Genomic DNA, 12,360 nt, shown 5'->3' with positions numbered 1-12,360 from the left:
CTTTTCTATATGGGTAAAATAATTGTAATTAGAACTTTTTCCATTTTAATTCCTCACAATGAACTCCAATTTAACCCCAATGGATTTTCTATTTTCCTTTTTCATCTCCCCCTCAGTCATACTTGCAGTGTCCTGAAGGCACCAAGTGGTAAGACATTCCTTTGTTAATGCAGTGTAGGGGTTCCTAGAGCAAGGTCCAGCTCAGTAATACCAACATGACTTCCAAGTTTTCTCATCCTTTGTGTTCAATTTTTGTTTGCTCCTTTTTGCTCTACACATTTTACTTTGGATTAGAGTTGATTGCATGCCTGTTTGTCTTTCCTTCTCTGCACCAAGGATCTTGAAGACAGGGCCCACGTCTTGGTCATATTTCCATTCCTCCACACCCACCCCACTTTTCAATCTTCTGGTTGGTTAGTCAGTGAGATTCCTATAAAGCTAAGTATTAACAGCATTCACATATCAATAGCATATCTTTAATGAAACAGAATGTTTTACTGAGATAATAAATGACTGCAACAGAGTATAATCCATGAATAAAATACTGTCTTAATGTCTAAATATTTTTATATTTCCTTTAGTTTTTGCAAGTATTCTCAATAGAAGGTATCTTTAAAAGGGCTTTATATTCTACTTCTAAGTCGTGTTTATTCGTAAAGAGTAATAAGTTAGACGTGAAACAATGGGTAGCCATAATGTTCAAGACACATTAGGGAAAAATCCTTACCTGTGCCCACTGTTACACAACTCTGTTTCCCTGGCTAGTCCCAGCCTGCTAATCACTACACTTACTAATATTATTTAAGTTTTCCCTTTGGACTGAGCAATAATAAATCTCCATTCTCTCTTCACAGCTAGACAGCTTTGATGCAAGCTTTGAATTTAGATTCCCTCCCATTTGTATAGTAAATGCTATCTTATCTTTTCTAAGTATCTTACTTGCTTTCTTAGTCCCATATATTCCCATGGTTAAAACTAAAAATGCTCATTTTTAAAAAAGATTTTATTTATTTATTTGACAGAGAGAGACACAGCAAGAGAGGGAACACAAGCAGGGGGAGTGGGAGAGGGAGAAGCAGGCTTCCCGCTGAGCAGGGAGCAGGATGTAGGGCTCTATCACAGGATCCTGGGATCATGACCTGAGCCAAAGGCAGATGCTTAACAACTGAGCCACCCAGGCATCCCTAAAAATGCTCATTTTAAGAATTATAGGTCCTTTGACTGTCCTTTAAAATCTATCAGAAATTATTACATTGTTTTCTGTAGGTAAGCAAAAACAAAACAAAACTGTTTGCAAAAATCAAACATTTTTAGGGAGACTTCTACAAACAAAACTAATTAATGTCTGCGTATCTTTGTTCAAACTTAATTGTCATTGCTTCTGTACTTTCCCCCTGAGAATGATTATTCAAATAATGTACAGAAAAAAAGTTTATTCTCAGGATAGTGACTTTCTCTAACAGATTAGATTTATCGTTAGATTTTTTTACATTACATTTTGAAACTTTTACTGAATGATAATGATAACACATTACAACTTCCAGTTAAGAAGAAAAAAATGAGAATAAACTTTCTAATATTTAAAAATTATAATTCAGCATCTCACACTTCATCTCACAAATGTAAGGGTGCAATTTAAAACATTCTCTTTGTTAAAAGAGCCAAATAAACTAAGAAAAACTTGTCTCTCTAAACCATAATGTCAAGTACTCTAAGCCTGAACTGAGAAAAGTATTATTTGTTTTATTTTATTTTAAATAAAAGGTATCAGTGATAGAGGATAGGAATTCCCCTCCCTCTCCATCAAAACTGGAGGGAAAAGTACAAAACCAGATCACACAAGTTCTGATTATGGGACACTAGAGGAATATGAATGTATATCCTTAAAAGGACTCCAACTGAGTCAAGTGAGTGTAATAAACACCCAAGAGCATTATTTTATTAATTCTATTATTAATACTTGACAAATAGTACATAGCAAATAAATGAAAAAGATCAATTTGGTAAAAAATTTCATTCTCTCATTCCCAAAAGAAAGAAACTGGAAAAGCTTTAACAGAGAGAATTGAAGGCATTCTACTATTACCTAGTACTAATCAAATAAACTTTATATTGGTATTACAATTGACTTTGTAACAAAACAAAAAAATCCTCTAGCTGTAGATCACACATAAATACAGATCCCAACTGCCTGAAGAGCCACTTTCTTTTTTAAGACTTTTATGCCTCAGAGTGTTTCAACTATTTGTGTTGTTTTAAATTGTTAAGCTTTTTTCCAACAAAACAAAACAAAACAAACAGTCCTTCTCAGTGACCTAAGAGATTTCTTCAAAGTCCTGTACAGACTTGCTCAAATTTTCAAAAAGACTGACCTTAACCAAGACCCTTTATTAGATTTTTAAGTCAATTTAAGAAACAGGGGCACCTGGGTGGCTCAGTCGGTCAAGCACCTGCCTTCAGCTCAGGTGACAATCACAGGGTCCTGGGTTCCAGTCCTACATCAGGCTCCCTGCTCAGCTGGGAGACTGCTTCTCCCTCCCTGCCTTTCCCTCAGTTTGTACACCCTGCCCTCTCACCCTCTCTCTCTCTGACAAATAAATAAAACCTTGAAAAAAAAATTTAAGAAACAAAATTAGGGTTCTCCACAAAGTATGTTTATAGCTAGCACACTTTCGGTTTCCTAAAATTCAGAGAGGAAAAAATCCTTTCTCAGATAAATGTTGCCTTATTTTGCTGAGTGATTTAGTAACTGGAATTAAACAGTGATTCTTACGGCCACAGCCACAGCTAATATGAAATACTGTTGGAGCTAACTGAGCCTGTCAGTTTCCTCTTTTAGCACAGTAGGTAGCGCAAGAATGCCTGCTATATTTGAACGACTGGTAACAGTAACACAGGAACAACTGCCCTGCTCCACTGTAACATCAAAAATGAATTTCATTACATATTCTCTCTCTCCTGGGAAAATAAAAACCTGTTATAGATATCTTTACAATGACATCTCAAACACAATAAGTATGCTAGATTTTGTTTCATATTTACAACAAACAGACGTTCACTACTATGTGGTTAAAAACAATCCAACAGGGGCGCCTGGGTGGCTCAGTGGGTTAAAGCCTCTGCCTTCGGCTCAGGTCATGATCCCAGGGTCCTGGGGCTCGATCCCAGGAGGCTCAGGTCATGATCCCAGGGTCCTGGGATCGAGCCCCGCATCGGGCTCTCTGCTCAGCAGGGAGCCTGCTTCCTCCTCTCTCTCTGCCTGCCTCTCTGCCTACTTGTGATCTCTCTCTCTCTCTGTCAAATAAATAAATAAATAAAAATATATTTAAAAAAAAAAAACAACCCAATCCAATAAAGGGTGCCTGAGTGGCTCATTCAGTTGAGTGTCTGATTCTCTGTTCCAGCTTGGGGCTTGATCTCAGGATTGTGAGTTCAAGCCCTGGGTTAAAGAAGCCCCTACTCAAAAAAAAAAAAAAATCAATCCAGTAAGTCATTACCCTGTTTAGTCAAACTCTTAGATATTCTTAAGAAAGATTCTCCAGGATAAATGAGATCCCATAATATATTTTAACGTGCCATGTCACTGTGAAAGTCTGTAGAATATAAACTTCTGGAGAAACAACCTATGTAATGCCTTGGATTTAAATGGCAGTTTACAGTCTACAAAGCACTTTCTCATTCAATTTACTATCTCATAAGAAGTTGCATTCCAGTCAAGGAACCAATTCTATCACCAGGCTGGTTAAGTCAAAGGCAACTGGTGTCAACCACAGCAATATTCAAAGAATGCTCAAAGTTGTGCCTCCTATAGTCTATTCAGCAAGCATAAACACTCCTTAAGTTGTGCTATTTATCCGGTTCCACACTTTCTGTCAATCCCATTCCAGCCCCACATCATTGATGGTTCTGACCCAACTGACTAGTCACATTTACACCTCGCTGTCTCTTCTCCCCCTTAGTGTTTTCCAGTTCTGAATTTTTCCATTAGTTCACCTTGGACAAACACCTCCTCTGAATCACAAGAACACTCTTTTTCCTCCCTTGTCTTCAAGCTTTTACCCCAGTTACCTCAGAAAAATCCTATCTCTCTGAGTTTCGGTTATGAGCCAAGTAAGTCCAGCCTTGAATGGTAAGTATTAGCAATAGCCCTCTGAACCAAGGGAAAGAAAAACCTTAGGTGGTGAAGTGAAATAAGAAAAGCACCACTAGTGTCATTAATCTTGGAAAGCCTTAAAAATACTCACTCATTTACCTTTTCATGTATCATCACTGAGTGATGAGCAAATGATGGAAATACAAAGTTAAAAAAATATCATAACCCTTGCTCTCAAGCTCTTCTGAGTATTCTAAGGGAACAGTCCCATCCAAAGGTCTCTACCCAGTTCTCATCTTCACTCATAAGTTAGGCTGTTCTCCCATCAAAATACATTATTAAATGTGTTCACCTGTACTGTTTCCTTTAATTGGACAACTAGTATCATAACTGCAGTCATTTCATCTTGACAGTTTTTATTCTACATGTACAAAGAGAGTATGAGCCATGTAGCTATTTATGTGGGATATATACAGACTTCCATGGACAAGCCCAGGGAGCCTAACAACCAATGACAAAGCAAGCAGTACAGTGCTAGGCTCATGTAAGAACTCAATTAAGGGTTGATTCCTCACCCCTTCCTAGTTCGAATCAACAGATTTACATTCAATCCTATTTTTAAGATGTGACTGTACCATGCACAGCTCTTGTTCATAGGGAGCAAAATATGCCAGGAAGCATTAGCAAACAAGACAATGTATCAGAGGATGATAATTTTTCAGCACAGAAAACAAGTGAGGAAACTGGGAGGAATATACCTGACATGAGATTGTAGGTCCAAATCATAACTGACAGGAATAATACAACTTCAATCTCTGGGTACCTGCCTCACTTTTCCAAATGAATGAATTAAAAAACCAGTGGATGAATGAATTAACTAATAAATGAACACATTTCAGAGTCAGTGAAATGGACGAGACAACTAGGTATACAATATATGGTTGCTAATATTATTTATGTGCAATGCTCAGGGCTCAGTGCTAAAGGTTATTTCATTTAAAGTTCAAAATAAATCTAAGAAATGGAGATTACTGTCCTCATCTTATGAGAAAAAAGTCTTCCAAAGTAATTTGTCCAACCCTACCCAGCAGATGGCAAACTGGGATTTGAACTCAAATCTTCTAAATTCAATGCTCCTTTCACCTCATCATAGCTGGTATTTCTTTCTTTCAGCAGATATGAAGTACTTTACAGAGAAATAAACATTACCATAAAATTGGCAATAAAACAAATTTCTTAAATGCCAAAACTATTTCACTCTGGCTTCTCATATAAACTTAGAAATGCTTCTATCGTTAGTAGAGGGACTATGCAAATATATGAACTGAAAACTGTGCTTAAGTTTTTCTAATCACTTCAAATTATACTTCTGTGTGTTAAGTTTCATAATGTCTGACAACAGTGCTATGAAAATTTGCCAACCAAATCTTCCTTCTATCCTGTTCCCTCCTTATATACAAGTTATATATAACTTTTTCCATGTTAGTAGAATCTCAAGCTCCTTCCTTACAGGTGATATGAGGTACCTAACTCAGTAAATCCTATGTTTGAAGTTCCAGGTTATACTACACAAAAATGTAATTAATTTTACTCTTAACATCCTTTATATTACATTTACTTTACAATATGAACCAGAAGGCTAACCTTCCTTATATTCTACCCCTAAAGAAAGGATCAAAACATATAAATGTTTTGGGACAGCAGTAAACATTTCAGGGTAGTCTTTATAACTTAGAGTCAGTGAACACAATTCTCAATCTCATAAGAAATGATAGATTCCAAAATCATTTCCTAAAGAAGAGTGTTACTGCTGAGTCACCACAACCAACTGAGATAATTTTTCATTCACTCCACAAATATATACTAAGCACTAGGCCCGAACAGTCACTGTTCAAGATCCTGGAGATATACAGTAAGACAAAACAAGACCCCTATTCCCATGGAGCTTACAGTACATGGGGTACAACTATGAGAATGCATCGATAAATAAACAAGTATGAACTACATCAAACAGTGCTAAATGCTATGCAGAGAATTCAAATCTGGTGATATTACAGTAACTGGATAGTCATTTTAGATTGGGTCATCAGCGAAAACCTCTCAAAAGAAGCGAATTTAAGCAGAGATGTGACTAGTAAGACTACTGCGCAAAAATCAAGTAGGAAAACATTCTGGGTGGAGCACACAGCTAGTAAAGCTGTAAGGCAGGAACAAGCGAGGTATATTTAAGAATAAGAAAGAACAGGGTACCTCAGTGGCTCAGTCGGTTGGGCATCCAACGCTTGATTTCCACACAGGTCATGATCTCAGGGTCGTGAGATGAGCCAGATGAGCCGCATGGGGCTCCGTGCCCTGCCCACCCCCTCAGCCCGTGCACATCTGTGCCCTCCCTCTCTCTCAGATAAATAAATCTTTAAGAATAATAAAGAATCACAAAATGTCTTGGAAGATAATAACCTCAAGAAAGAATGGTAGAAGTTCAGATTGGTGGAGTAGGAATGGGTCAGATCATCAAACTGTGTAAACCAGGGGAACGGATCTGGATTTTATTTTCAGTGAGAAGGAAAAGCCACTGGCAGAAGTCACATTGTATCTGAAGTTGTATTCAGTAGGAATTCAAGTACAAACTGGAAAAAAAATATGTTCACTAAGTATATATACTCACATATATTAAGCCCACCTATTTGCTTATTTCTATACTCTGCACTCAATGAAATGTATCCCAAGACACTGAAACAGAATCCTAGAGCTAGAGAGAATCTTAAAGAATATAAAACTACCACTGCACAGTAAGGGCAACTAAAATATCTGGGATATATCCTAAACTTAAAGCTGACATTAATTAGAAAATTGTCCTTTTATGTGTTCACGAACTAGAACACCATGAATTACATGCATATGACCCATCACAGAATTAAAGGTTTCATGTCAGTTTCCGACCTCAATCTAAAGCTGAAAATTTAAGTAAGGCACATGCCCACTAATATGTTTGATCAATTGCATTGTTCCTATCCCAACTCACTGGATATGCTACATCTTGGAGATTCACTCATCCAGTGAATGGTAAGAACTACTACTATGTGTAAGAAATTATACTGGAAAACAAAAAACTAGAGTAGCAACAATAATTCACGCAAGGTAAAATCTGCCAACATGCCTCTCAGATACCACACTGTAAAAGTAGAGGAGGGGCACCTGGATGGCTTAGTTGTTAAGTGTCTGCCTTTGGCTCAGGTCATGATCCTGGGGTCCTGGGATCAAGTCCCACATTGGGCTAACTGCTCAGCAGGAAGCCTGCTTCTCCCTCTCCCACTCCCCATTACTTGTGTTCCCTCTCTTGCTTTGTCTCTCTCTGTCAAATAAATAGAAATAAAATCTTTAAAAAATAAAGAAATTTTTAATTTTCTTTTAAAGTAAAGGAAACAGAACTTTCAGCTGAAAGGATCAGCAGGCTGCAGGCAGCAGGCAAGTTGGTCCTTGAAGGATGGGTAGGATTTAAAGATGAGGAGAACATACTAGACAATAGGCACAGCAGGGGCAAAAGACCTAAGTAAATTGCCACCAGGCCCTTGAGATAAGAAATACAGAGTATTAATTAAATTTAGAGCAACAATTTCCAATATGAAAATACTCAAAACTGAGCAACACCTAAATGATATTTATATATCATCTCAGTTCAGCAATATGAGTTTTGCATCTGTATTTACCATCTTAACACAAAAAAGTTTTGTAATACAAACAAACTTAGGCGTAGTTCAGACTATTACATTTGTTTTCTAGAAGGAATTAAGTAGGATTTCAAAGATCTTTGAAAACTTGCTTTTCAGGAAACAGAAAAAGAAATGGAAAATCACTTAAGCTGCCCGGTGCAAGAGTTGCAAAGGTGCACATTTTAAGAAAAGGTGTTAACACACTAAGTGTTTTAAATTCAGCGTCCAAAAATCTTAGAACATAGAGCAGATGAGAAAGTGCTATCGACACTACAGTATAAAGCTGTTGTCAAAATTTTTAAAGACCAATCTATTCTACTGTTTTTCTTGAATAATATCCTGCATGACTGCTCCTATCCACAATTAACTTTCTGCCCTTTTGGAAAAGCATTATTTTGGGATATTAATTCCCTTGAAAACAAACAAACAATAATATAATTTGGGGTTTTTAAAAATCATGTTAAGGGGCACCTCAGTGGCTTAATTGGTTAAGCATCTGCCTTTGGCTCAGATCATGATCTTGAGGTCCTAGTGTCAAGCCCCAAATCACAAGGAGTTTCCTGCTCAGCAGGGAGTTTGCTTCTCCCTCTCCCTCTGGATTTTCTCTCACTCTCTTTCAAGTAAATAAATTAAATCTTCTAAAAAATAGCAATAAATAAATAAGAATCATGTTAAAAGTTCATTCTATTTTCAGTAAATCATAGGACTATTGTAACATTCTCCTAACCAACTCAAGGGCAGAGATCAAAAAATCAATTACCAAAGCTAACCAATGTGCTATTTCTAATATGTTTGTTTTCTCCCTCGTCTTTCTTAAAATTCATTTTTCATTGCAAGAGCTAGTTGCATATGTGACGTTTTCCCTATGTGGTCTAATAGAATACTCAGAACTTTATCCTTAAATGGTACAGGCTCAATGCAGTGAAGGTCAAGTAAACCCAGATGGTAGGAGTGAGCAAGTCAGACAACCATGAAAAGACCCTTAAAGGTATTTTGGAAAATTATACATGACACATTAGTGGCAAAGGTATCCTTGTTCATTAAAATCTTTTTCTTTTATTGTTTTAAATTCCACATGATTCATAGTTCTCTGAACCTAACCTGAACTTCCAATTTTTGTGACTTTGTTTGGGAGGACCACTTTCTGCATCCCCAACTCAGAACCATGGAATTCTGTTCACCCTCCGTGGTTCAGTTCAAGAGAAGCTCCAACTGCCTTGCCCTGTTCCACTTTGCATTATCAGAAGTTGTTCCCATGTGATAAATTCCTAATATAGCCTGAGTTTTACAAACCTGTATATCTTTTCCATCATAGCACCTGTGACAACATCCTATGCGTAGGAGACATTCAAGAAATTTTTTTTAAAAAGCAAATTGAATAAAACACATTTACCAAAAAATAGATCAAATGAGGTTAGAAATACAAAAGTGGTCATAAGTAACCAAGCTATTGAGAACATGTCAAGCAGATATCCAAAACAGCTCTGGGACATTTTTAGCAGATTCCACAACCTTACAAAGTCCAGAGTTGGGCCTGTGTCATGGAAGTCCTGGGCTCCTGGCTGCCTCACCAATCTGGGCCGGTGTCCTCAACTTCCCTGAGGAAGGAGACCTGTGCTACCCGAAGCTCCCTAAAAGCAGCACTAGACTCCGTGACCTTTTCAGGGACGTTCGCCTTCACTGCCACAGGAAGAGCAAGCACCACTGGGCTTAGGAACAGCAAATATTAGTCCCATTAGAATCCACTTACATCACCCTGGAAGGACAAGTTCCACCATGAGAGGGTCCAAAGTCCCCATTTCCCCCACCTTCTCACACAAAATAGCAAAGAGGTAGTTGTCTCTACGCTTCTCCTTTTACCTTCCTTTATGACTAAAATGTGCATAAAACCAGACTGAAAACAGCAGCCCAGCATCATTAGCCTCAGACTCCCTCAGCCTCAGACTCACCTGATGCGATCCAGCCCTGATGGTTTGTACATCTTCATATTTTCTACCTCTTATAAGCCCAAATAAGCAACAATCCTATACTAATTAACAAAGGGATTTGTGAGATATGCCAGATTTAAAGTTGCAGGGAGAACATCCAACTACAGTATTTTCTTCCTTAAAAACTACATGGTTTCCCAGTAGGTCTTCTGCTTCTTGCTTGTTCAGCACAGAGCACTGGTAAGTGGCACTCATGGGCACATGCACACATATACACACATGGATGATTATTTAACCCACTTTTTAAAAATATTGTACGCAAATGTGTATTCCAAAATAGGAATTTTGAATGTGTATTAAATGAGAAACATGCCCATTTTTAAAAATCCTACAGTAAATTTTTAGGGAGGAAAAAAATCAAACCTGCTTATCAATAACTATAGGATTCCCTTACCACATATATTCAAATAATTTCTTAAAATCACAGGGCTTTGGGACTAGAGGTATCTTGGAGATATATTTGCCTAAACCAAGGAAGACAGTACCGTGACAATCAGCCACTCTCAAAGAAAAACAGCCAGAAAGCCATGGTCTTCAAGATGACTAAATCCAAGGGCTGAGCAACACCTATTAAAATGGCAGGATTCTAGGGTGCAGAATCCTGTCTCCCAGGGACACTAAGAAACAAATGTAAATATGAACAGGAGTTCAAGTTAAGAGTAATCAAGATACCCCAAGTTTAGAATTTAAAGGCACAAGTATCTAACAAAATGAGCATATAATCTCAAGTGTTCTAAAAAATTATTTTAGTGCAGTTAACACCACACAGGACAAGGCATTACCAGACCTGGACTCCCAGACTATGTAAATCACACGCCAGATGGAATATATACATTACACACCTATTCGGGACTGTAAGGATGTTCCTCGAAAGTACTGTGAAACTTAAAAATTACAAATTAAAAAATCGATCTGACTTGAGTCCCACAACTACTTCTAGACTTCAAAGAGCTGTAAACCCTTCCTTCAAAATTTACTTTGTGTTTCTCAGTTGTCTCTGGAGTGTTACGGTTGGTGTGGATTTTCTTCGTGGCTGTTTTTAATGACTCGGTCAGCTAGCTGCCAGTTTATTAAGATCCTGGGCTAATTACCTTCTGCACTTACGACCGTAAGGAGGAGACATGCGGGGCTCCCTTCTTAGCCTGCGGAGCTTTATCGAAGATACCAGACAAGGCTAGTTACCAGAGCCTACTGCGGGCGGGGAGAGGGTGGAGAGAAGGGTAGAGATCCTTTAAAACCATCACGAATTCGATTTCCCGTCTCTCCTTTTGTCCCTCTGACATTCCGTTTGGTCACCCGACACGTCATCCATACCCCTAACACGGTGGCCCTCGGCCCACGGAAATCGGAGCGACGCCGTTCCCCTCGCAGCCGCGGGGGTTCAGATACCGGCCCCCGAGACGCCGCCGGGACAGTCGGACTCGGCCGAGTCGGAGTCGGCCCTGGCTGAGGGGCTTCAGCGCCGGGCACCCCCGGGCAGCCCTGACACGGAGGCGCCCTCAGCCGGCGGAGTGCCGCCAGCTGGGGAGAGACGCCTGGTCCGACTACACTTAGGATGTTCGGCAGCCCCGGCCCACAGGGTGTGAGGAAGGGCACGGTCTAACTCTGAGGAGAACCTCGGGGTCCGCGCTCCGACACCCGAGGGGGCGTCGGCCAGAACTCCCTCGCTCCCGACGCCTGCCCTTCTTCGCCCGGCGACCGGCCCCCGGCAGGGCGGCCCCATCGGGCCGCGGGGCCATAGCCGCCTGCCGGGCCCGCCTCGCGGCGTGTGCGCTGCGCGGCTCCACCTCCGCGGGGTCTCGGAGCGGCGGGACCGGGAAGGCCGCCGGCCGCCCCTAGGCGGCCCGCGGACCCCGCAGCCCGGCCCCACCACCTGAGGCGCCGCGTCCTCGGCGGGTGGCCGCGGGCGTCCAGTGCGCGGGCCCTGGCGCGTCCTCGAGCGCGCACCCGGCCTCCCGCCCCCGCCAGCCGCGGCCCCGCGCGAGTTGCACTAACTTTCCGGGGCGGGGGAGGGGCGAGCGCCGCGGGCCCCGCGGCCCCGGCCTTACCTGTGCTCAAGTTGTCGTTGATTTTCAAGGGCACCCGCAGGATGTAGACCAGGAAGAGCACGATGAAGAACCACACGGTCCAGAGATAAGTCCAAGACCAAACTATGCAGGACTTGAGCTGCTCCAGAAAGCCCGTGCCCGCTTCAGCCATTTTTCAGCGCTGCTCTCTGCTGCCGCGGCTCTCGGTGTCTGCCGGGATGATTCACCGGCCCGGAGGCGCCGCTCGCGCCGCCGCCGCCGCCGCCGCCGCCGCCGCCGCCGCCGTGGCCCGGGCGCCCCCGGAGCCCGCCCGCCACCCGCGACGCGGGCGCGGCGGGAAATCGCGCGGGCCACGGACGCGCCTACCTTTCCTTTTCCCGGCTTATTGCTAACTCTCTGGAGGCCCCTGCATGTGGCTTTCGTGGAGGGATCACGTGGCCTCTGCCCCCTCACGTTCTGATGCCATTTATATTTATTGTGCTAATATTTAGAAAGACAAGCCAGCTGGGTCGCTGAAGGGAACTCTTGACATGTAATGATAA

At 41.3% G+C, this 12,360-nt stretch overlaps 1 protein-coding gene across 6 annotated transcripts in view; it reads right to left on the bottom strand.

Annotated features, from left to right (window-relative positions):
• The window catches only part of ST7 (suppression of tumorigenicity 7), a 240,130-nt gene extending 228,031 nt beyond the window's left edge, over window positions 1-12,099 (bottom strand). For 3 of the 6 annotated variants that reach the window (XM_080818524.1, XM_080818521.1, XM_080818522.1), the window contains exon 1: window positions 11,840-12,026. In XM_080818524.1, coding sequence (XP_080674650.1) covers window positions 11,840-11,990 — 151 coding nt within the window. In that variant the 5' untranslated portion in view covers window positions 11,991-12,026. Of the gene's footprint in view, window positions 1-11,839 lie in introns of all 6 variants that reach the window. The other 3 variants (XM_080818523.1, XM_080818526.1, XM_080818525.1) reach the window with 3 other exon arrangements.
• Window positions 12,100-12,360: the final 261 nt, after the last annotated feature.

This window comes from Martes martes (assembly GCF_963455335.1).
Source record: "Martes martes genome assembly, chromosome: 11".
Lineage (NCBI taxonomy): Eukaryota > Metazoa > Chordata > Mammalia > Carnivora > Mustelidae > Martes > Martes martes.
The sequence above is the reverse complement of the archived record's forward strand: the minus strand, read 5'-3'. Positions and strand labels throughout refer to the sequence as shown.